At 42.6% G+C, this 26,702-nt stretch overlaps 2 protein-coding genes across 2 annotated transcripts in view; one reads left to right on the plus strand and one right to left on the minus strand.

The window, feature by feature from the left end:
- gabrb3 (gamma-aminobutyric acid type A receptor subunit beta3) overlaps window positions 1–19,739 on the minus strand; it is a gene marked incomplete at both ends in the record, with an annotated part of 40,418 nt that extends 20,679 nt beyond the window's left edge. The window contains 2 exons of the mRNA XM_079157994.1: window positions 1,936–1,983; window positions 19,645–19,739. Of these exons, the coding sequence (XP_079014120.1) occupies window positions 1,936–1,983; window positions 19,645–19,739 (143 nt within the window). The remainder of the gene's footprint in view (window positions 1–1,935; window positions 1,984–19,644) is intronic.
- gabra5 (gamma-aminobutyric acid type A receptor subunit alpha5) lies at window positions 4,682–25,381 on the plus strand (the record flags this gene model as incomplete). The annotated part of the gene is made up of 9 exons (XM_079157996.1): window positions 4,682–4,764; window positions 4,934–5,058; window positions 7,412–7,479; window positions 8,275–8,495; window positions 10,849–10,931; window positions 17,556–17,699; window positions 23,252–23,404; window positions 23,829–24,040; window positions 25,091–25,381. The coding sequence occupies 9 exons, from the start codon at window positions 4,682–4,684 to the stop codon at window positions 25,379–25,381; spliced, it is 1,380 nt and encodes a 459-aa protein (XP_079014122.1).
- Window positions 25,382–26,702: the final 1,321 nt, after the last annotated feature.

Consider the following 26,702-nt stretch of genomic DNA (forward strand, 5'->3'; position numbering starts at 1 on the left):
CAGCGCGCGAGGCTGCCCAGGTAATCACGAGAGCCCACGTGACAAAGTGCAGCCTTTAGTCCTGCGGTGAAGTCTGAGTTCATTATGTGAAGGTGAGGTCAGAGTACTGAGTCCCACATCATGTAACATGATGAGGAATATTAAAATGAGATTGTGATAACTTTTGGTTTATGATGAGAGGGGGGGGGGCTCATTACCTCCAGACAGGTTCAGTTCAATCTGAATTTAAATCCTGTAAACATGTTGTAGAAACCTTAACATGAGATTTGTCTCCTTTGAATCCAGATTCAGTATGTAGTATACTTCATAGAGTATTTATTCTGTGATAACATCAAATAAAATATAACTTTATTAATCCCAAAAGAAATCCTCAGAAGAATAGCAACCAATAGAATAAAAACATAAACATATGTGAACAATAAAGTGTCAAAGAAGTAATACTGACAACAAATAAGAGTCAATATATAAAGTGTCTGTGCTGCTTAAATCTCCTGAACCAGGCGGTTCTAGGGCCATCCTATCAATTCCAGCAAACATCCCAGAATGATTTAATGCAAAAACATCAAGGTATCAAACACACATTATTACTTTACAGTTAAATATTCAACATTTATTCCAACATGAAAAAAAGCAGCAAATAATACTTTGATAAACACGTCAGGACGTCTTATTAATGTCACAATCACAGGAAATTCAGTATAATATATATATATAGAGTATAATATATATATATAGAGTATAATATATATATATAGAGTATAATATATATATATAGAGTATAATATATATATAGAGTATAATATATATATATAGAGTATAATATATATATATATTCAGTATAATATATATATATACAGTATAATATATATATTCAGTATAATATAAAACACACACACACATATATAGATATAAGTTATGATGGGTTTTCACTGTTAATTCATCATCTCTATTAAATGTTGATGCCTCCATGAACGAGTTGAGATGAGACTGTAGAACAGATGTTCACTTTGCTAATATGTAGCTTACAGAGTTCTCATGTCTCCTTACCTCCTCCTCCCTCACTCCCTACCCTGGTGTTCTCATGTTTCCTTACCTCCTCCTCCCTCACTCCCTACCCTGGTGTTCTCATGTTTCCTTACCTCCTCCTCCCTCACTCCCTACCTGTCCGTGCTGGATGTGTCCTCGTTGTTTTAAAGATAAAGAAGTTGTTAGCATGACATCATCCAGCTAGCCTAGCCTGTCTGGTGCAGCTAGTAGAGAAGCTTCACGTGCTGCTTCTCTTTCCCGCTAGTCTGCTGTCTGATTGTGAGCTCAGGCTGATCTGGGATCAGATCTTTCACTGAAGTTTCTCCTCAAACTTCTCCTCTCAGACGGGTCTTGGAGGAGCAGTGCTCGCGCTCGCCTGTAGAGACTTCTCCTGACGAACGCGCAGCTTTGGGCCGAACTGAATCTATTTGAGGACGCTGATTGGCTAAATTGTACGTCACTCATTTATATCTTTAATCAGCGATTGGCTAAACTGCTTCATAGCCCCGCCCCCTGTGGGCCGGATGCGTTTGGCGCCACGAGCTGCGCGTTCTGAGACGAGCACGAGCGGAGAGGACGAACCGCAGATATCATATTTTACACATATTACTGGCTGATTCCAGAGTTGAAAAACACTAATATTGACCATTTGTATAATTTATTATTATTATAATTATTATAATTCTTTTTGTATTTGTGTGGCTCAGGCCCACTGCTGAGAACTCTTCTTCTGCTCCTTTATTCTCGGCAGCAGAAGTGAGAAAGAATCTTTGGATCAGTGGTGAGAGACTTTAGTGTTGCTTGTTCCTGAACGTTCCCTGTGAACCATATGTTTGCTGTATATAAACTAAACTATATATAAATATAAATATAGAGAGTTTGTTGAAGAGATGAACATGTGATTCTCACCTGGTGTCGTAGATGCTGAACAGCTTCTTGTTCCCATCAACAGCGTTCCTGTAAACACAAACAAAGAGGACTCACTTCCTGTTTGAATACACTGACTGTAGTTTATGAATCCAGTTCTGAAGAAGCAGGTTTTTTCACATTGAGTCCATCACTCTTTAGTTCTGATCTTTGTAAAAGATGTGAGATAAATCCACCTAAAGGACTCAGCTGACCCTGATGCTGGAGGAGCAGCGTGATGATAAACTGGATCTATTTGTTCACACGATGTGAGACAGTTTGTCTCCTCCTGAGATCTGGACCATCACAGAGAAAGAATCAGGACATTTTGAGGTTTGTGTTCCACATAAGTCAGACTTAATATAGGCTGCACGGTGTGAAGTATGACGTAGTTCAACACAAAGTACATCTACAGACGCTCTAGAACCAGGATATCACTACCTCACTGATATGACCTGATGAGGTCACTGATATGACCTGATGAGGTCACTGATATGATACTGATGGAGATAAACTAGAGATCAGTTCACCGGCTGTGTTTACAAAACTAACTATTTAGTTTAGAAACAGATGGTTTGTGTCACAGCTCTGCCGTCACTTTATCTCACTCAGTGCACGTGTTCGCCTCCCTCATCATCAGCCTGACTCCCTCCTCACCTCTGATCTCCACTAGATGAACTCCTGCCTCTCAGTCACTCTTTGCCTCCAAGCCGCAGCGAACTCCAGCTCCTTATAGGTCGGATCATTTTTAAGTCATTATTAACCCCGGCTTTAAAATCATTTGTTACATAACGTACTTAACTCCGCCCCCTTAAGGTGAAACCAGTCAACCGTGGACACAAACAGCGGTCTGCTGGGTGAAAGTCCTGTTTGTTTGACCTCTTTACTACGTCAGCTGTCTTCTGTAGAGGCCGCCCTGCACAACCTGCCTCACCTCCACGTGTTCCTCCGATGAGCAGAGCCTGAACTAGTCCACCTCATGGTCTTATTGAAGGTTTCTGTGCACACACATGTTTTACATGTTTAATGTGCAGATTCTGTTGCTGCTGTTTACGTTCCTCATGATGCACATTTAAAGAAGCACCGATGGAATGTTCTACTTTTAGTTTCCTTTGTGGTGTCACACTGAGCGACTGCATGTGCCTCCTGTGTTGCATCATGACAATAAATGATTCTTGACCACCTGACGTGTTGGAAGTTGACTTTATACCTTTTAAAAACATGAAGAAATAAAGATGTTTTAAAGACTATTTGTGTTCATTCGCGTGCATCGCGCTGGAGAGGGGGCGTGGCTTATCGGCCTGAAAGCCTGAACTGTCCGTGATATCTGGGACTTCCACAAATTAATTTATTTAAATAATGACTTTAACAGCTCAGGGATGTTCAACCTGTTTGTGCACTTTGTGAAGATGTGTTGCTCTGTGAATGTGCATTGAGGCTCTGTTTCTGATTAAAGGGTTGGAAATCAATGCTTTTTATCCGATTCATCGATTAATCGAACAAATAATCGACAGATTAATCGATTATTAAAATAATCGTTAGTTGCAGCCCTATTATATAGTAATATTATTTTAAGAGGTTAATGTTGTTGTGGAGATGATCTCTCTTCTTATTCTCTCTTTTCTCTCTCTCTCTCTGTCTCTCGTCTCTCTCTCTCTGTCTACCCTCCTCTCCACACTGCACCTCCTCTCTTCCATCAGCACCACATAGTCTATTTGCATTGTACCTCCTTTGTATTGGATTTTCTTGCAGAGCTCGCGGTGTGCCCTCGGCTCCTCCTCAGAGGGAGGAGGGAGGAGGAGGGAGGGAGGAGGGAGGAGGAGGGAGGAGGGAGGGAGGAGGGAGGGTGAGGAGGGGGAGACCGAACTAAAGGATGGTCAGTCAGCACAAGTGTTGGAAGAAGCCTGTATTCCTGCTGCCAAACCTTTTCTAATCGCTCTGGGGCGAAATAAACCTCGCTGACTGTGGAATTACTCCACATCTTCCTCATCTTCCTCTTCCTCTCTCTCTCTGTGAGCGGACGCTCTGCAGGATTGATGCCAAACACTAAACAGCGCGACCTGCGTGTGAGCGATCTGCGGGGCCGGGAGAAGTTTGATGCGCATCGTCTGCTGTGGTAAGTGTGACACACGGAGCGGTGCTGCTGGAGGAGGAGGAGGAGGAAGAGCAGGAGGAGGAGGAGGAGGAGACCTGCACCGGGATCCTACGTATCAGACTTTCTAAATGCTGAAGGGATTTGAGAGGCAGATGGACGATGCAGCGCAGCCACAGCGAGGATCAGCGGGAGCCACAGCTCTGTAGATGTGATAGATGTAGATGTGATAGATGTAGATGTGATAGATGTAGATGTGATAGATATAGATGTGATAGATATAGATGTGATAGACATGATGTCCTCCAGTGTGTAGAAGTCTGCCATCACCTCACACTGAGGGACATTAAGGCTCCTGCAACTTTGAATTATCAGCTTTTTGTATTGTATTCAGCTTTAGGGCAGATTGCTTCCGTGCACACACACACACACATGTTGGGTGCTGTGAGACCGTCAGCTGTGCGTCTGTGATGAAGTGAGAAGATCGACTGTAGGAAGAGACGATTAGTGAGAGATCTTCATCATTTAGTCTCCAAGAGTATAAAGATCGTTTGATTCTCTGTACGACTGTAAAGCTCTCTGAGGAACATGTGTGATTTTAGCTGCTGCTCTGATGCACATTACTGTCCGGTTACTGTAGTTTGTGTTGTTCCAGGAATGGGCGATGGAATGAGCTTCAGCTCTGCAATGAGCCGTCTGTGGGTCTGTGTCCTGCTTGTGAGCATCACCTGCCGTCTGAGGTGAGAACTGAGTCCCAGAACTTCAGAAGCACGTTTTAAACTCTGCACCTCTGAGTGAAAATGTAAAAAAAAGCTTCGTTTTCTATTTGCTTTAACGATTGAAATGTAATTTTTTTTTTAAGTTCCTTTTTTTCAAAGCGAGTTTTGAGGTTGTTGTCTCGTGTTCCAGCCTCTCCCAGGATGCAACTGGAACTCCCAAAGAGGCCGAACTAAATGACAACATCACCATCTTCACGCGCATCCTGGACGGCCTGCTGGACGGATACGACAACAGACTGCGTCCTGGTCTGGGAGGTAGGCCGGCCCGCTGACCCCCCAGGCCCTCTGAGGGGTTCTTCATGAGACCAGTCACACAGATGGAGGCTGAGAAGTGAACATGTCGTTCTATAAATGTCTTTAGGGGGCGTCAGTCCTTCCTAATGACACCTAAACACAACCAGCTCTAGTAGAAGATATTCAGAATAGAACCAGATGTGTTTGACACACATCTGTCTCGTATTCATGAACGCTGTTTACGCCTCTACGTGTGATTCGATGTCGCTGTGAGCAGATCTGTGCTGCTGTGACCTTCAGAAGGCCGTCATTCCTCATGAAACAGCAGCTTTATAGTCGATGTGTAGACGCAGAATCTGGTCTTTACAGTCAGAAGAGGACGTGGTTTTAGAATCGTAATGTTTTATGAAATGCAGCAGCGTTTAGCTCACAAACACAATGAAAGGATTTTCTATCGTGAACTCTATTAAAGTACAAATGTCATACTTTGAGGTTCATGACGGTGTGAAGGCTGAGCAGGACGTTCAGCATCGAGTGTTCCAGTGAAATCAAGATTCTATTAAATAAAGTTCAGTTCAGTTCAGGAATGTGTTGAGGATTATAGAAAAGAATATCTCTTTTAAATTTAAGAAGATCTTTGAAAGAAGAAAATAGTTTTATGTTGATTGACAGTGTTGGGGGGCTCCTCCTGAAGTCCACTGTCATCTCCACAGTGTTGGGCTGGTTCAGCTCCAGGTTGTTCTGACCACACCAGAGGACCAGCTGGTCCACCTCCGTCTGTAGCAGACTCATCACCGTCCCTGATGAGGCCGATGACCGCTGACGGGTCCTCTGAGGGGCAGTCGCTGCGTAGAGGGAGGAGAGCAGTGGGGAGAGACCACATCCCTGGGGGGTCCAGTGCTGATGGTCCGGGTGCTGGATGTGGTTTTTCCCAGCCTCACCTGATGGGTCCTGTCAGTCAGGATGGGGCGGGTGGGGGGTGTTGAAGTGGGCTCATCAAACCTGCAGTAGAACACATTCAGGTCGTCAGCCAGTTGGTGATTGTCCTCAGTGGGGGGGGGGGGGGGGGGGGGGGGGGTCTCCTGTAGTCCGTGAGGACCTGCAGGCCTCTCCACACTGACGAGGAGTCGTTTCCAGCTTTTCAGTGCAGCTCCTCTTTGCTCCCCTGATCTCCTCGTCAGTGAGTTCCTGGTCTGGTTGTACAGGATCCTGTCCCCACTTCTGTAGACCTCCTCCTGAGCCTGACGAGTTCTTCAGTGAACCAGGTTTATTGTTGTTGTTGTGCAGAAGGTTTTAGTCGGCACACACACGTCCTCACAAAGACTGATGTACGATGTCACAGAGTCAGTGAGCTCATCCAGGTCTGTAGCAGCAGCAGCACTCTGTGGGGGGTGAACTGTTTTGCATTTGGTCAAAGCGACTGTTATTAAAAATGACGGTAAAATAACGAAAGTATGACGAGCGAAAAAGGCCTCAAAGAACGGCTAAAAAAAATACCGGACTTTAACCCAGGAGACCCGTGTGAAACCAAAAGTCAACGTTGACTTTAAGTTGTTAAGTAACGTAGCTTAATTTATTTACGGTAGTTACGTTGCTGTGTTACGTTGTCGCATCACCTCGTCACGTCATGTCAGTTACTCACGTTACTCGTCACGTCGTCACGTTTCGTTGCCTAAACCAAATCAATCTTTCTTTGGTTTTCAGAAGCGAACAATGCAGATCGAGAACTTCTTGACCAGAAGTGAATGTTTCTTTCGAATTAGTGATTTTTGTAGTTCTTCGGCCAGCACGAGTCCACACATCGTCGTTACTAGTGGAGGGAATGATCATCCTTCTGTAGGAAGTCAACAGAAATCTGTAACTGGACCAACGTGATCTCACAGAAATACAGTGAAATTACCTCTTCAGTCTGTTAAACAATGTAACTTTAGGTTTCGACTACAGAAGCTACGTAGTTCGGTTTATAAAAGAAAACCTCGTGTTTTGGTTCAAAGAATTACGTTTGTCGTGTAGCTTCTTACGTCGCCTGTATAATCTAACTCCATGTTATCACGAGACACCAGCAGCTTGGTCTCCTGGGTGAAGGTCTGTGCTGGACCTCCTCCCTATGTGGACTCTGATGAAGACGTATTTCTGGTAAACCTGCATTTTACAGTAAAAGTCTGTATTTGCATCATGAACAGTTGAACCGGCAAAAACTTATTCCAGGTTCAGGTCAGGGGATTTATTCTGAATTCATTTCTCTAACGTCAAAGAAAGCAGAAACCTGCACCAGGCCTTAGTCTTTAGAATAGATCTCAGTAATAATGCACTAATCAAGCATGGATGTATTGTAAGGACTCGTTAATAATTCATATTCTATCTGTTCTTACAGAGAAGGTGACGGAGATCAAAACCAACATCTTCGTCACGAGCTTCGGTCCGGTCTCTGACACTGAAATGGTGAGAAGCTCAACTTAAACTAATTATTTTATTTAAAATGTTTGTTTGACCTGAACTTATTAAAACAAGAACTCACACTTTAATGCATTAGTATCACGGCTGATTCTACCTGATTGGCACCTTGATCGTTCATAACCATCAACAACATGAATGGATGAGTCTGTGACACGAATAGCTTTGTAAAAATACATGTAAAGTATTTATTGTATCAGACTTTGTCATTGTAGGTAAACACATTATATAGCTGATGGAAGGGGTAATATTGCAAGATAAAAAAACTCAAATCAGGATATTAATTTCTTTTGAATTAACCCAATTCACAAAGACTTGTCTCTGGTGATTAAATTAAATGGGTTCGGGTTATTCTGGGCTAAAATCACCGGTATTTCCTTAATGCTAATTCTGATTGAAGTACATTTGATTAGATCGTCTCCTGCAGGAACACACGCTGCAGTGAGATGATGATCTAACCTGGAAAAGTGAAGCGATGTGGTTCCTCCGCAAACAATAGAATATTATTTAGAGAATATCCTGTTTTTATCTTTATAGTAAATGTATAACTCTCTTGTCAAAGAATATCCTGGTTTTGTTCTTGTACATTTCACAGCTTTTTCTCGTTACTTTACAACCGTAATCTCTCGTTTCTTTCTTTGAATAAGACTCGCTGCACCCGACTACATTACGGTTGTTTTTTTGGTTTTACCTACAGCGGCCCGAGTACGTCCGTCGTAGTTGAGCTAATCGATTAAAGTGTGTTTAAATTGGAACGTGTCGATACTGTGATCCGTCCTGTAGGAATACACTATTGACGTGTTCTTCCGTCAGAGCTGGAAAGATGAAAGACTTTGCTTCAAAGGCCCGATGGAGATGCTTCCTCTGAATAATCTCCTGGCCAGTAACATCTGGACTCCGGACACCTTCTTCCTCAACGGGAAGAAATCCATCGCTCACAACATGACGACACCGAACAAGCTGCTGCGGCTGAAAGACGACGGGACGCTGCTCTACACCATGAGGTGAGCCCTCCGCCCAATGACTACACAGCAACACCGTCTGTTCATCTCCATCACTTCACACGTGCTGGACGTGATTTAAATGATGTGTTACAGCTGCTATGGTGTAAAGTCATTTAAAGGGCCAGTGTGAAGCATTTCATTATTATTCATTATTAACGTGTTCTTATCATGTTAACACATTAATTAATTAATACCGACAATTATATTATTGCGCGTTAACGCAGTTTTTATTTTATTTTTATTAAGCAGACATTTTTAATACAAGAACCGGGCAGCGAGCGGTGAACAGCTGTTTGTGTGGCGTCACGTCCTTCTCTCCCTGCTACTGCTGCAAAATAGCAAAAAAAGCTAAAAATAAATTATTAATTTAAATTATTTTTGTTTGTTTTTAAAGTGTTTTTGTTTGTAATATGTATAATAAGCAGTGGCGGGCCGTGCATTTCATACCTGGGCCTTCACTGCTGAAATACCACCTTATAACCACATGATGGCGCCACAGCTCCGGTTATTATTCGTTTCTAGGGCTGTAACTATATACATATTCGTATTAAACCGTTCGTACGAGGCTTACAAACCGAACAATACGTTTGAATAATACTAGTGCGTTTGGAAAATACAGAAGCTTAAATTGTAGGAAATATAATTTTTTCTGCGCTCACGTAGGAGAGTCTGTGTGACCTCTGAACCGGAACAAAAAAAAACACACAACAAAAAACAGCTGGGGCTCCGCAAGTGTTCCGGGAGGCTAGGCTAACTAGCTTAACGGGAAAACAACAGCAGCAACACGCATTCTGCTACACACTCAAGAGCCATTCAGATATTAGATGTAAAAAACAAACCAGTTGACAAACCAAATGCTGATCACATCCTCCTTTCTTTGTTGACAAAGAGTTTAATCCCAACTCACTAATCAGCCATTGAGTGTTAAAAAACAAAGCTAGGTAAAAAATGTAATAATCTACACCAAGCGAAATGCAAAAAATATCATAATTTCATTCATATCTTTCAATTTGAACTCTCACTACTCCGACTGAGCCTCTGCTGTAAGTTTCGTTTCACGATAGTCACGTGCTCGCCCACTGACCAATCACAGCGCACGCTGCACCTCACTGCAGAGCTGCTGCTGCAAACTGAGCCGCACGTAATGCTGACGTACTTGTAGGCCAGCTAGCAGCTCTGACACGTCAAAGAATACGCCCACCATGTCAAACTAAAGATCTGATTGGTTGAACACTATGACGATCAACAACATCGTCCCCATTCACTTAACCTGCACATGGATTCACTGGTGAGTCTGCAGGCCTGGGGCCTCTCTTCTACCTAGAGACACAGAGGTGAACTCTGATTGGATCAAAGCTCTACTTAAAACAAGCTGCACTGAAGCAGAGCAGCTGAGGAGCACAGTAGCTGTGCAATGAGAGAATAAGATAATGGGAAACATGTTTATATAAATTATAATGTGTCAGTGTTCGTATGAGGGATTGGATCCAAATAAACTAGAGTGTGATGATGATGGTGATGAAGGATCAACAGTGAGGCTCACTGGTGTGTTTTAATAATTAAACAATAACTAAATACTTACAACAGATAAATGCCTCCTACTCAGGTATTTAACTCTTGAGCCTCACTACGAGTATTTTGGGTGTTTTTGAGGGCCAGCAGTAATTACGTATACGGCGTCTCTACGTCACTCCTCCTCAGTCCAGATATGGTCACTTCCTGTTCACTGGTTGCGGAAAAAACAAAATGGCGACGGCGAAATCACTGAACTCAAGGCTTCAAAACATCCACAAACCAACGAGAGACGTCACCACGACGTCGTCCACGTCTTATTTACTGTCAACAGATTATTGATTGTTTTTAGTGTTTCTGGTTTCGTTGGGTCTCACTGCTGATATAAAGCTTTGCTTTGTAAACTCTGTTTTTAAAGGTACTTCGTAAATAAAGTATTATTATAAGATTCTTTGAAAAAGTTAAATTAGAGTCAGTCTTTACTGTAGTTTAAAAAAAGGAGGTTACAGGAGTAAAAAAGTAGAATATTTCCCTCTGAAACGTAGCGAGGTAGAAGTATAAGGTACCTCGTGTATTAGTATTATGGTCTGTAGACTACATACCATAATGTGTCTTTAGACTCATGCTGATGATCTGTGTGGCCAGCAGAGGGCAGCATCACATCACACTGAGAGCTTCACTGGCTCTCTGCAGAGTTCACACATTAAAGTCACCAGGTGTGTTTTATTGCTGCTCTGGTCCACAGACGGGTGGCAGCCAATGAAGACAGAGCAGGGTTCTCATTGGTTAAACACAACCTCAATGAAACAAGTGATGATGTCTCATGACTTCTTTCCTCCAGACTGACGATCTCAGCAGAGTGTCCCATGCAGCTGGAGGACTTCCCCATGGACGCCCACGCTTGTCCCCTCAAATTTGGAAGCTGTGAGTAAACGCGTCCTTCAAGCAGATGAGATCAATACGGCTTCAAATGAGGGCGGGGAAGAGAGGAGATTGTGCACGAGGATACATCCACACTGATACCTTTCTGTTTGAACCCGGGGTTTTAAAAACAACGTCCAAACTCCGCCCACACTAACACACCTGGAAACCAATATCACACGACTGTTCATGAACACTGGTCATGTGTGTGCTGGACTAAACAGGAAGTAGATTAGTTGCTTATAGTTACAGAAAATACGAGTATTATTGTACTCTCTATTCTCTCTCTCTCTCGCTCTCTCTTTATTCTCTCGCTCTCTGTCTCTTTATCTCTCTCTCTTTAGCTCTCTCTCTCTTTATCTCTCTCTCTTTATCTCTCTCTCTCTCTTTAGCTCTCTCTCTTTCTCTCTCTCTCTCTTTATCTCTCTCTCTCTTTCTCTCTCTCTCTTTAGCTCTCTCTCTTTATCTCTCTCTTTATCTCTCTCTCTCTTTATCTCTCTCTCTCTTTCTCTCTCTCTCTTTATCTCTCTCTCTTTCTCTCTCTCTCTCTCTCTTTATCTCTCTCTCTTTCTCTCTCTCTTTATCTCTCTCTCTCTTTATCTCTCTCTCTCTATCTCTCTCTCTTTCTCTCTCTCTCTCTCTCTTTATCTCTCTCTCTTTCTCTCTCTCTTTATCTCTCTCTCTCTTTATCTCTCTCTCTCTTTATATCTCTCTCTTTCTCTCTCTCTCTTTATCTCTCTCTCTCTTTATCTCTCTCTCTTTAGCTCTCTCTCTTTATCTCTCTCTCTCTTTATCTCTCTCTCTCTCTTTAGCTCTCTCTCTCTCTCTCTCTCTTTATCTCTCTCTCTCTTTATATCTCTCTCTCTTTACATCTCTCTCTTTATCTCTCTCTCTCTTTATCTCTCTCTCTTTCTCTCTCTCTCTTTATCTCTCTCTCTCTTTATCTCTCTCTCTTTATATCTCTCTCTTTATCTCTCTCTCTCTTTCTCTCTCTCTCTTTAGCTCTCTCTCTTTATCTCTCTCTCTTTAGCTCTCTCTCTTTATCTCTCTCTCTCTTTCTCTCTCTCTCTTTAGCTCTCTCTCTTTATCTCTCTCTCTTTAGCTCTCTCTCTTTATCTCTCTCTCTCTTTATCTCTCTCTCTCTCTTTATCTCTCTCTCTTTCTCTCTCTCTCTTTATCTCTCTCTCTCTTTATCTATCTCTCTCTTTATCTCTCTCTCTCTCACGCATCAAATGTACTTTAAAATGAACACGTATAATCAAAGTTAACTAGATTATGAGTTAATAAATGTGGTAGACACATGTCTCTCACTCGTTTCCTCTCTGTGTCGTTGTCAGAGAGCATTTTATGCTTTTGTTCTTTTACAGTTTTTGTGTGAACAAAATAATCATGAATAAGAAAAGAATCGTCCTGAAAGCCTGAAAATGTTCCTTCAGACGTCCCAATTCAACAGATTCAGATGCAGAATTTAACTGCATTTTCTAACAGCCTTGAAATACCGGCGATCACTGTACATGGCTTCATATCTCAGTTATCCATGTGTGTGTGTGTGTGCGTGTGCGTGTGCGAGTGTGTGTGTGTGTGTGTGTGTGTGTGTGTGTGTGTGTGTGTGTGTGTGTGTGTGTGTGTGTGTGTGTGTGGGGGGGGGGGGGGGGGGGGGGTGGTCCCTCAGGTGCAAAGCTTTATTGTTGTGGCGGTGGTGCAGGAAATAAGACCGACACACGGGTCCTGATTAAACCATTAATCATCATGTCAGAGCTGCTCTCCTGCCTCGGCTGCATTTAATAGGAAATATATGACCCCCCCCCCCCCCCCCCCCCCCTACACACACACACACACACACACACCAAACCTACATCTACCACCAAGCTAACCCCTCACACCGTGCTCATGCACAGATAAACCAGACGTGTGTCCAGGCTTCCTAAACTAGTGGAAGGCCTCACATCGCCGCGGCGCCACATGAGTATCTGGGGATCTCCTGTCGTGTCGGTTTAAGATTAACATTTGAGGTCTTTCCTCGCCCGCTGATGTAAGGAGAGTAATCTCACTGTGCTGTCGTTAAGCCCCTCCCACAACCCCCCAGCTGAGACCAGGACAGGGGATAAGCCCACGTTGGCCCGTGTGCCTTCTGATGTAGATTAACTAATCAAAACCGGCTTGATTTAGATAAACAAGGTCTAAATACAGGTCTAAATACAGGTCTAAATACAGGTCTAAATACAGGTCTAAATACCTGCCGTGCTGGAGGTTCACAGAGATTACAGGTGAGCCAGGAGGCGTTCAGTCTGGTTGAACTGGACTCAAACTGCTGTCTTTGTGGTGTGAACTTTATTTACACTGTGATGTTAACGTTAAAACTTTATCTACACTGTGATGTTAACGTTAAAACTTTATCTACACTGTGATGTTAACGTTAAAACTTTATTTACACTCTGATGTTAACGTTAAAACTTTATTTACACTGTGATGTTAACGTTAAAACTTTATTTACACTGTGATGGTTAACGTTAAAACTTTATTTACACTGTGATGGTTAACGTTAAAACTTTATCTACACTGTGATGGTTAACGTTAAAACTTTATTTACACTGTGATGGTTAACGTTAAAACTTTATTTACACTGTGATGTTAACGTTAAAACTTTATCTACACTGTGATGGTTAACGTTAAAACTTTATTTACACTGTGATGGTTAACGTTAAAACTTTATCTACACTGTGATGTTAACGTTAAAACTTTATTTACACTCTGATGTTAACGTTAAAACTTTATTTACACTGTGATGTTAACGTTAAAACTTTATTTACACTGTGATGGTTAACGTTAAAACTTTATTTACACTGTGATGGTTAACGTTAAAACTTTATCTACACTGTGATGGTTAACGTTAAAACTTTATTTACACTGTGATGTTAACGTTAAAACTTTATCTACACTGTGATGGTTAACGTTAAAACTTTATCTACACTGTGATGTTAACGTTAAAACTTTATCTACACTGTGATGTTAACGTTAAAACTTTATCTACACTGTGATGGTTAACGTTAAAACTTTATCTACACTGTGATGGTTAACGTTAAAACTTTATCTACACTGTGATGGTTAACGTTAAAACTTTATCTACACTGTGATGGTTAACGTTAAAACTTTATTTACACTGTGATGTTAACGTTAAAACTTTATCTACACTGTGATGTTAATGTTAAAACTTTATCTACACTGTGATGTTAACGTTAAAACTTTATTTACACTGTGATGGTTAACGTTAAACTGGGCCAATAATCTGTGAGGAGAATCCGTCCAACGGTTCGTTACACAACTACAAATGAGCATGAATTCATATTTTCTTTTGCTAATTTTCTGGAAATTTGCTTAAAGTTTGTTTTACATTTGGTTTGAAACCTGAATACATTTAGTCACAAAGCCAAAAACCACCCACGACATTAATAAGCTTTTAATAAGCTTATATATATATATATATATATATATATCATATATGATATATTATATGTTATATTTATTAGAGAAGAATAGAGAAGAGTATTATCTCGTAGGACTATCTGCTCCGTATCAAACAGAAACTATCGGACGCTCATAAGAAGAAGAAGAACTACATGAAAAAGCTTTTTTTAAACCTACATGTGAGTTTATAAACTGTAAAAGTCGTGGTGCAGTATATCCCGTTTCCTCCATTAACCCTCACTAATCCTCTGAGCTAATGGACGGCACTCACCATGAGCTCCAGTAGACCTGTCCTCTGTTAATCACCTCTCAGACCGAACCGACGGGTCTCTGTGGTCCGGCTCCACATCCTCTTAATGTGACTCATTATTAAGAGACCTTTCAAAGGGTTTACGTTCTCAGTTATCTTTCATTTCCCTCAGTCGCATTTCAATTCAGTTTGTTTCTCTGGGTCGATATGTTGAAATCCGACACCATCAATTGTTCTTTATAGACGTTGATACCTCCAGATTATTTAACATACAATCTGCAGACCTCCAGCTTCCAGACGGCCTTCAAACTACACAAAGTTTATAGATCAAGAGACACACGAGCTCAAAACTCAACACAAGTTTGGACAAACTCTAAAGAACAGCAACAGGAATTCTGAAACATTTTCTAAATCTGATTTGAATGTTTTTCTCTCCGGTATTTGTGACATAAGTGTTTGTTGTTTTGGTCACAGGAGGCTGAAGTTCAACGTCATGAAACTTGGAATCACTTTAATGACGTCAAAGAGCCGTCCGCCATCGTCCGTTATGAGCGTCTTTGTCACTACTGCATTGCATTGTGGGATATATTTATGCCGGTGTAGTGTCTAGTGTTTGCATTCTGTTCATGTCCTATTGGTTTCCTGACGTGATAAGAAGCTCTTTTTGTTGGAGGACGGAGGTCACAGCAGAGCTAACACGGTTTAAAGAGTCGGTGCCGAGCTACATGTGGACCACAAACCTCTCAGGACGCAATCACATTTACAATCTTTGAGCCGTGAAATCCCCCAAAACAGTAATATCACTGGAATAAGATTTGTAATGTGGTGACAGCTCAGCTAACGAGGCTGGAGAACACATTTAAAGAACTTTTTAAAATGATAAACTAAGTGGAGTTACTGAATGTAAATAACAGGAATAAAAGAGGCTAAATATACTGTTTATAGTTCTATTTTTAAAGGTTGAGCTGTTAAAAATGATTTAAAATGTGTTGAAGATAATGTTGATCATGTGGACAAACCAGCAAGAGTTCTCTGGTTCAAATGTGGACAAAATCATTCAGAAAATAAACGGATAAACAAGAAGGAACAAGAGATTCCACCGCTCGGTTCTACAAAGACACGTTTGAGACGATGCAGTGTCTCTGAGACGATAATCCTCCGTCTGCTGGACGGCGGTCGGTCTAAATTACTGTCTTCTAACACCACAGTTGTTGGATTAATGCTGTTAGATTAGACTCTGAACGACAGATTTAGAGCGTCTACATGGTGAATGTTTGAACGAGAGACAGAGAGCTGATGAACTTCTGTATGAATGACATGATTTGTGTGTTTAAAAATCAGCAAATCAACGAGGGAAACAGAATGAAGAGCTCCACGAGCGTCTTTAGAACAAGCAGCTACAATTCAAACGTGTGCCAACGTTCACACCCAACATCTGTAACATCTGCGTCAAAGTGATTACATCAGATCCAAACAGTGACACCCACTTAATCTCTGTGTACAGAAGCAAAGTGGGTGAAAGGTCAAGAGTCGCCGCTTGTCTTAGCTGCTGGCGTCTTACGGTCGTAGTTACACTTCCATCATTCTCGGACGCATTAACGGTCTAAGTGTGTCCGCTCCGGGATCACATCTGACCCTCATGGGGATCCGATCAGACCACATGCTGAGTTCACACTGAGTTCAGATCTCCATCGTCTTCCTCCCTCACAGAGAGGAGAGCTGAGTCCTTTAAGGTGCTGATGATGAAAACACAACATTCCCTGATTCTGCTGCTTCAAAACAAAAGCTTTGAAATAACCACAGACTTTTATTGTGAAGGATTTAGGAACAATGCAACAATTTAGGAACAAACACTTCTGTTCATCAACCACAACGACAACAGAGAGGGACACGTTAGGTCGCAGACTGCAGGACGTTAAGGTCACAATAAGTGAGGAGTGAACCGTGAGAGCGTTCGGATCGATATGATGTGAACGTTCACCGGAGCAGCAGCCAAATACGACAAAGTACCTGAAAACACAACTCTGACATAACTGTGTTCACGTAACATCATCAAACTCGTCTCTGCTGAGAGAGAACAAGAACGTAATGAACCAAACACACCGGTCCAGCTTCAGCCGCTGTGTGTGTGTGTGTGTGTGTGTTTGTGTGTGTGTGCGTGTGTGCGCGGGTGTGTGTGTGTGTGTGTGTGTGCACATGCTGCTCAGTGTGTGTGTTGTACATCAGGAAGTGGTTTTGTGTTGATCCACAGACAGGACGTCACATCACAGAAGCTTTTATCCAAAGTGACTTTGAATTTTAGCCTCCACACGTCAGGAGCTATTTGGGGATCACACAAATATATAAATGTATATATATTTATATATTTGTGTATATATATGTATTTAACATAATACATATGTGTGTGTGTGTGATTCATGTATTTTCTATATCAGATGTACCATTAACTGATCTTAAATAACCTTAATAATTAAACAGATCTGCTGCGTTGTTTCATAAACCTTCTAGAAGAATTGAATTCATAATAACGTTAGCAGTAAATATGAATATATCCTGAAGTTTCAGCAGTGTGGTCTAACACTCTGTCAGGATGTTTGTCCCCCCCCCCCCTCCCTCCATCACCCTAAAAACTGATTGAGAAACTGAAGACTTTTTAATTAATTAAAATAATTGGATTTAATTGTTAATAAATCAACTTTTTAAAACAATAACACATAAATGAGTGATGAGGTCAATCTATCCCTTCTGAGATGCTGGAGTCAACATGTTTTGCCTTTTCAGATTAACAAAGATTCAGATAATAATTTCATAAATGAAACAAAGTTGTTGTTTTAAAACTGTTTATCAAGAACATTTAATTTGCAACAGATGCAAAAGTGAAGTCTGTCCTTGTGTCCGTGTGGTTCTCGTAGATGCGTATCCGGTGTCTGAGGTGGTCTACACGTGGACTCAGGAAGCAGCAAAGTCCGTGGTGGTGGCAGAAGAAGGCTCCCGGCTGAATCAATACCATCTGATCGGTCAGACTGCAGGAACGGAGGACATCCACACCAGTCGAGGTACAGCGGAGGAACCACGGATCAGCGTTAGTCTGATATCGTACACTGGAGCACCTATAGTATAGTTATGAACCATTTTCAATGCCGACGTCATCATTATGAAATGTTGCTAATAGTCTAAACTATTAGAGAGAGGAAGATAAATGTGTCCGTCTAACCAGTGTAGCATTGAGCACGGTGGAATTAGCAAGCTAACTAGCAGACGGCTGGCTACTTAGATTCCACCATGATGTCATGCTACACTGGTGACAGTAAACGATCCAAACAAAGTGTTCACTTATCTGGCCATAATAATGTGCTTTCCAACACTGTGACAAGCGTGCGTGGATGAAGCATTAAGTTGTTAAATTTCACTCATTCAGCGGTCGGGGTAGTTAGCTAGCTACCTTGCTCGTTCCACCACGCTTTCATGCTAACGTTACACTGGATACAGAGCATGAGCCCAACAGGGCTCTCCTCTAGGGAGCTCTGGAGACTAGCTAGCTAACTAGCCAGCTCTGGAGATGGACGTGCTAATTAGCTAACTAGCCATCCGTCCTCTCCGGAGCTCCCGTCTGCTCTCCTCCCGGCAAAGCAGTCTGCCAGCGAGGTAGAAGTCGGCTCATATGGTCCAGTTGGCTAATGTTAACTTTCACAAGTGAGCGATTGAACTTATTAATCAACATTTTCATTTTCTCCATCAACAAAACTTGCTAGCCAGCTTTAACTAACGTGTTCAGAGAATTATTCTGAATTATTCTAAAAATATATCATCATAATTATGAACAGAAAAGACGTCTTCACCCAGAATTCATGGCTTCATCCCTCCGTTACCTCACTCAGTTTGTTCCTTATGAAAGCCAAAAGTGCCACTACACACCACTATTTTCACACGATTTGTGTTTAAAACGCAGCTTTTTGAGCTTTTTGTGGCGTTTTTTAACCACTAGGACACTTTATACGCCACTCAACTTGGGGACTTTAAAACGCTTTTTATGCCATTTCAAAGCAGTCAAAAACAATTTTTATTTAGTATTTCTCTTAGAACCAGACCAAAGCAATGGTGTGTCTGCCATTGTTAGGATGTAGACCTGTGAGGTCTTGATTGTTGCCTTCATTGTCTTTTAACGTGACCTCCTGTAGTCATCGTAGTGTAAATACATCGGTTGTCTTCATTCCCTGACGATGGAACTAAACCCTCACAGCAGCTTCCTGCAGTAGCTTCAGCATGTTAAGCTCCTGCTTCTACTCCCATTATTCAGCTCTGTGTTATTATTATTACAGTGTGTGCCATCCCAAAAGATGTTGTGACAAGAATATATATATATATATATATATATATATATATATATTCAAATCAAGCAGGATAGAGAACAATGAATGAATCACAAGGATTTGAGAATGTGCCCACACAGCCAGCTGTCTCTGAGGGGAAACGCAAAAATAAAAAAATCACTCATCCGTGGTCTGAGGGTTAATCCGTACGCCGGCCCGTCAGTTGTGCTTTTACCGAGTGACGTTACAGCTCAGGGATTGGCTGGGAGACACGTGGGGGGGGGGGGGGGGGGGGGGGCATCTGCTTAACTGTGTTATGTAAAGAAGTATGATAATAGATGTGTGCAGCTTGTTGCTGGTGCGTTTATGTGTCGCCGGACGTGGTGCGTGGTGCGTTCAGGGTGCCACGCTGGCTGCTATATTTCGCTGCCCCCCCCCCGCATGCACTGCTCAGACACACATGCCCTTAATTAGCATTGCTAATCGGAGGTACAAACCCTCCTTAACGAGCTGAGAATAGGTCAGCAAAGCCCTCGCACTGGGCCGAGTTCACCTTTGACCTCGCAGGTTAAGCACCAAGAGCATGAACATATAGACACAGGAGTCTGATGCTGCTGACAGGCCAAAACCTGGTCACACACATCGGAAGAGGAAGAAAGCTCCACAGATGGTTGTTACGCTCTGCACTCACCAGTCGACCAGCATGGCCGCGTTGTTCTCCGCTATGAACGGCAGCTCCCCGCCGACGCTCCAAAAGCCAAACAGTAAAATCCAACACAACCGCATTTTTTCGGACATTTCCATCCAGGTCCAGGTGGAACCAGCAGTTCAGATCAGATCCGGGTCGGCCCAGTCGTGCCCCCACAGAGCGGGGCTGCAGGCCGGTGGTCCTCGGAGTGAAGGCAGCACAGGTGTCCCCTTCTTTAAGGACATGATGCTCGTCGCCGGTCCAAAACTTTCTCTCTCTCTCCCCCACCTCCCTCTCAACCCCCCTCTGCCTCAGTCATCTGTGCTCCTGCCTGTAATCACCGCGGATCCAAGGTCTGTTTTCAGGATGTATGGCCCCCCAACCAAGAGACTCGTGAACGGGACGCACTGTCTGTCCCCTCTCACACTCATAGAGAGAGAGAGAGAGAGAGAGAGAGAGGGAGGGGGAGGGAGGGCGAGAGAGATATACAGGATGCAGATTGTGACGAGGGATTAGTGGGACAGAAAAATCCGATTTTGCCAGGAGAAAGCAGTCGTCATCTGTGGATTTTCTATAGTTTATCAGACTCAGTGAAAAATCCTTCAAGCGTGATCTTCAGCTGATTAACAGGACGAGATGAAGTTAAATTACTACACACTGATTAAAGGAAAATGATCACTACACACCTCAAAAACAGATTTCACACGAGAGAAAGCTGCAAATAAAAAAGGAAAGATTATTAGTATTGTTTAGTATTATACAATAGTATTATTTCGTATTGTTTTTTAAAATTAACTTGTATTCCAGATAAACCATATTTTTCTAAATTCTAAGTCTTGTGTTCTACGATACGTTCTACTCACCTCCAATCTCTCTTTTGTGTACCTGAATCCTCATATCTATCTATCTCCATATCGGTCATTTTATACCTAGTTAACCTATAAATCCCAATATTGCATGTTTTCTGGTAATGGTGGTGATGATCATGGTGATGGTGGTGGTGATGGTGGTGATGGTGATGATGATGGTGATGGTGGTGATGGTGGTGATGATGGTGGTGATGGTGGTGATGATGGTGATGGTGGTGATGGTGGTGATGATGGTGATGGTGGTGATGATGGTGATGATGATGGTGATGGTGGTGATGGTGATGATGATGGTGATGGTGGTGATGGTGGTGATGATGGTGGTGATGGTGGTGATGATGGTGATGGTGGTGATGGTGGTGATGGTGGTAATGATGGTGATGGTGGTGATGATGGTGATGGTGGTGATGATGGTGGTGATGGTGGTAATGATGGTGGTGATGGTGGTGATGATGGTGGTGATGATGGTGATGGTGGTGATGATGGTGGTGATGGTGGTAATGATGGTGATGGTGGTGATGATGGTGATGGTGGTGATGATGGTGGTGATGGTGGTGATGATGGTGGTGATGGTGGTGATGATGGTGATGGTGATGGTGATGGTGGTGGTGATGGTGGTGATGGTGGTAATGATGGTGATGGTGGTGATGGTGGTGATGATGGTGGTGATGGTGGTGATGATGGTGATGGTGGTGATGATGGTGGTGATGGTGGTAATGATGGTGGTGATGGTGGTGATGATGGTGGTGATGATGGTGATGGTGGTGATGATGGTGGTGATGGTGGTAATGATGGTGATGGTGGTGATGATGGTGATGGTGGTGATGATGGTGGTGATGGTGGTGATGATGGTGGTGATGGTGGTGATGATGGTGATGGTGGTGATGATGGTGATGGTGGTGGTGATGGTGGTGATGGTGGTAATGATGGTGATGGTGGTGATGGTGGTGATGATGGTGATGATGGTGGTGATGGTGGTGATGATGGTGATGGTGGTGATGGTGGTGATGATGGTGATGGTGGTGATGATGGTGGTGATGGTGGTGATGATGGTGATGGTGGTGATGATGGTGGTGATGGTGGTCATGATGGTGATGGTGGTGATGATGGTGATGATGGTGGTGATGGTGGTGATGATGGTGGTGATGGTGGTGATGGTGGTAATGATGGTAATGATGGTGATGGTGGTGATGATGGTGATGGTGGTAATGATGGTGGTGATGGTGGTGATGATGGTGGTGATGATGGTGATGGTGGTGATGATGGTGGTGATGATGGTGATGGTGGTGATGATGGTGATGATGGTGGTGATGGTGGTGATGGTGGTAATGATGGTGATGGTGGTAATGATGGTGGTGATGGTGGTGATGATGGTGGTGATGATGGTGATGGTGGTGATGATGGTGGTGATGATGGTGATGGTGGTGATGATGGTGATGGTGGTGATGATGGTGGTGATGGTGGTGATGGTGGTAATGATGGTGATGATGGTAATGATGGTGATGATGGTAATGATGGTGATGGTGGTGATGATGGTGGTGATGATGGTAATGATGGTGATGGTGGTGATGATGGTGGTGATGGTGGTGATGATGGTGGTGGTGATGGTGGTGATGGTGGTAATGATGGTGATGGTGGTGATGGTGGTGGTGATGGTGGTGATGGTGGTAATGATGGTGATGGTGGTGATGATGGTGATGGTGGTGATGATGGTGGTGATGGTGGTGATGATGGTGGTGATGGTGGTGATGATGGTGGTGATGGTGGTGATGGTGGTAATGATGGTGATGGTGGTGATGATGGTGATGGTGGTGATGATGGTGGTGATGATGGTGATGGTGGTGATGATGGTGGTGATGGTGGTGATGATGGTGGTGATGGTGATGATGAACACTGAAGTGAAAATACAATCAATGATGATGGTGATGATGGTAATGATGATGGTGATGATGATACTGGTGGAGTCTATTAATAAATGTTCATTCTCACTGTCTCCAGGTCAGATCTGTCTTTCCCTCTGGACACATGAGTCTTTTGTCTTCAGCGATGAAGATTACAATCATCATCACTCAGTGATAAGTGACTCTGCGATGGTCACTTTAGTTATATTAATTCAATTTATTTTGTATGGCCTAAAATCACAAATCACCAGCTCTGATCGGCAGTGATGGAAACATGGAAACTGAGAGGACACGATAATGTTATGTGACGCACGCTGAAGTGAAAATACAATCAATTAAATCAACAGGGATTTGGACAATTATTATAATTTATTATATAATTATTGTTCTCTCCTCAAAGCCACCAGACTCCAGTCAGAAAACTCTCAGAACGTAAAACGTAAAAAACGTAAAAAAGTGGACAGAAACAAAATAAAACTCATCAAAACCGTCTGTTAGTCTCTCCACTGTTCCAACAACCACTGACTCTGGTTGGACAGTTTGAAGAGAGACTGAATGAGTAAGAGATATTGAAAAGAAGAATTAACCACGTTAACGTTTTCACCGTTTAATAACCCTGTTTTCAAATGTAACTGCTGACAGTGAGAAAGGAGTCTATTGCCTGATTAAAGCAGGTTTTCCTGTGTTTAAAAAAACTGCATATACGTGCTAATTTTAAATTTAAATAGTTAATATACAAATAAGTAGTCTTCTGTTGAGCTCCAGCACCTTCTACATCCCAACCCGTTCCCTTCAGTGTCTTGGTTATCCAGTAGACTACATCTCCTCCTCCTTTGTCTACAGGTCAATACACCGTGATGATGGCTCACTTCTACCTGAAGAGGAAGATCGGCTACTTTGTCATCCAGACCTACATGCCTTGCTTCATGACCGTCATCCTGTCGCAGGTTTCCTTTTGGCTCAACCGGGAGTCGGTGCCGGCGCGTACCGTCTTTGGTGAGTCACATTGCAAATGAAACATTTTTCACTTTACTAGTACAGTCATAAGTTTGTATTCTGTACAGGAGGCAACCTCTGTTTCTTTAAAGTGAAGCCAAAGCTTCATGTGTTAAAGCTGCATTCTCTCTAGTGTCCACCAGGGGGCGACTCCTCTGGTTGTATAGAAGTCTATGAGAAAATGACTCTACTTCTCTCTTGATTTATTACCTCAGTAAACATTGTAAACATGAGTTTATGGTCTCAATCTCTAGTTTCAAGTCTTCTTCAATACAGCATGATGACCGGGTGTTGCTGCTGCAGGATTTGTCTCTGATGCTCTGAAATGTGACCTCCTTTTACTGCGACTTAATCTGTCGGAGTGAAAACCAAAATAGTGTGTCTGGTTGGTAAAATAAAGTGACCCAGTTTTCTGCTCCGCCAGGTGTGACCACCGTGCTCACCATGACCACCCTCAGCATCAGTGCTCGAAACTCGCTGCCTAAAGTGGCCTACGCCACCGCCATGGACTGGTTCATCGCTGTGTGCTACGCCTTCGTCTTCTCCGCGCTCATCGAGTTCGCCACAGTCAACTACTTCACCAAGAGGAGCTGGGCCTGGGATGGAAAGAAGGCGATGGAGGCCCAACAGCCCAAGGTGTGTGCTGTGTGTGAGGACCCAGAACCTGGCTGACTGGCGTTGTGGGGACCAAACTGTTAAACAGTTTATCCTGGGACTGAGACTTGGAGTCCCTAAAATTAGAATATTAAATATTGTTAAATATGTCTGTTTGTGTGAATGTTTGGCTGTCATTTTCTCATATTGTTGTGTTTTTCTATTCAGCAGTCTCAGTAATATCCTTTTGTTGGTAATCTGAAAAAAAGGATAAACTTGCAAAGTACAGATCTATGCCTTAATACAGATCTATGCCTGAGTACAGATCTATGCCTTAATATAGATCTATGCCTGAGTACAGATCTATGCCTGAGTACAGATCTATGCCTGAGTACAGATCTATGCCTTGTTGTTGTTGAAAGTATTTTGTTTGGAGAAGAAGCTGCCACTTGTAGTCTCAATGAGGACTGTATGCTGGTATGGGAAACATGACAAATGCAAGTGGCCTCTAGTATAAAATAAAATAAAATAAAATAAATAAAAGACATTTAAGTAGGATTCCACAGCCATAGTAGACAAAAGTTTATGATAAGAATGGCCTATTTAGTTTAATCTCTAGACATGTAAATAGTGTTTTTATCAGTGAAATATTTGTAACAGTCACTTGAGCTCTACTTGAGCAGTGCATGACCAAGTGCCGTGATTACATCATTTTCTTGAGCCAGCTTCACTACAAAATAAACTAAGCTTTAGAAAGAAACAACTTACCAACTCAGTCACACAGACTTACACAAACAACCATGGTTACACACAGAACAAAAAATATAATATTTCTCCTGAAACTCTGTTTTCCAGCTTGTTACATTACGAGTTAACGTCACAGCAGCTCTTAAAACACTTCATCCATTACGGTCCATTACTGACCAAGGACATCGATCCACACTTTCAACCTTCACTGGCCGTCTTTCGTTCTTCTCTTTGTGTAGTTGTGTATGTGTGTGGCTGTGTTGTTACATACCTGTTTCATTATCTTCCATGAATGTGCAGCAGAATTGTGTGTTGGTTCAATCAATGCGTTTCTTTCTCCCACAGAAGAAGGACCCATTGGCTCTGTCTAAAAAGCCAAACAACACCTGTTCGTCCGGTGTGAATTATACGACCAACCTCACGAAGGACGCGTCCATCTCCACCATTTCCAACAGCACGGCCGTTCTGCTCAAACCCTCTGAAACCAAGGTCCCGGACCCCAAAAAGACTTACAACAGTGTGAGCAAGATTGACAAGATGTCCAGAATCGTGTTCCCGGTGCTGTTTGGGACCTTCAACCTGGTGTACTGGGCCACGTATCTCAATAGGGAACCAGTGATCAAAGGAGCCGTTTAAGCTCTGCGATCCTCCTGACAACCACTTCAGGATTTCATAACTGGAACGCAAACATAATCAACGCCACTTAGTCCTTGTATCATAGAATCCCCTTTACGCCTGGCATTAAAATGCGGTTTGGGTGATCGGATTGCAATCGGATAGAGCTCGACCTCTTGAAAGTACAGGTGTGAATGCACCCAACACGCATTGAGGACGGATTGTGATCTGATCGACCACCTATTTAACCACACTGAACACGTGTGTAAACGCGACTGCGTTTTCAATCCACATACAACATTCATGTGGGCGCAAACACGTGATCTTGCAGGACTTGCACGAAGAAGCAACTGTTAGCAAATTAGCGAGCTAAGCTACTCGCAAGAAAGTTTATCAAGATGGATTTTCAGGACATTCATGGATGGAGTCAAGACCAGACAAAGTGTCTATTTTTATTTGGTCTGACAAAAGTATACAAGGCAATTCATATCACAACTGAGCCATTTCTAAAGAAGTGGTTCAGTAAATGGTGGAGAACATTCCCAGCAGTACAAACAGGAGGAGGAAGTGACGTTCGGTTGTCTGAGCCGAACAGAGTGATTGATTGATTCCAGTTCAGTAAATGTAATCAGGTTGAATCACATCTAGATACAATCTGGATATGAGACACATTTTAATGCCAGGTGTAAAGAGGTCAATAGAAGGGTTTTTGTAGGTCATTGGATAACATCGCATGTCTGTCAGCTTCATGTTGCCTTGAGTTACGATTCTTTCCCTTAAAGACTGATTCATCTCATTTTAGAACTCCAGTCACTGGTTAGTTTCTGCCAAATTCTGATATTTTACAATTTTAGTGTTTGGCATTTATATTTTCTCCTCGAGTCTCCAGTAGATGATGGTACAGCCAGGCCAAATGCTATGCAAAAAACGACATTTCTTAATGTGTCAGTACTTTTAGAGCAGCTCTCACTTTGTACAGACGGGCTGGAGGTCCGGGTGTACGAGGTCGGGCACGTTGGGGACTTTGCTTCCTTGTTAAAAGCAGATGAATAGCCATGCTAAATGTGTTGCCTTCAGAGTGTGATAACTCATTATGAATGCACTGAAATCTCTTACTTTTACCAGAAACTACATTTAACTTTCATTGACTACGTTTACACGTACAATAATATTCCACTATTATTCTGAATATGACAACATTCTCAATTTGATATTGTTCATGTAGACATCATATTCTGTTTGGATATTCTGAATTATTGTGAATGAAAGAGGTCCAACAAGTCCTCCACCTCTGGAACACGCTGAGAGAACATCTGTTAGCTCCTGATGTTCACTTTGACGT

This window comes from Pholis gunnellus, assembly GCF_910591455.1.
Source record: "Pholis gunnellus genome assembly, chromosome: 4".
NCBI lineage: Eukaryota > Metazoa > Chordata > Actinopteri > Perciformes > Pholidae > Pholis > Pholis gunnellus.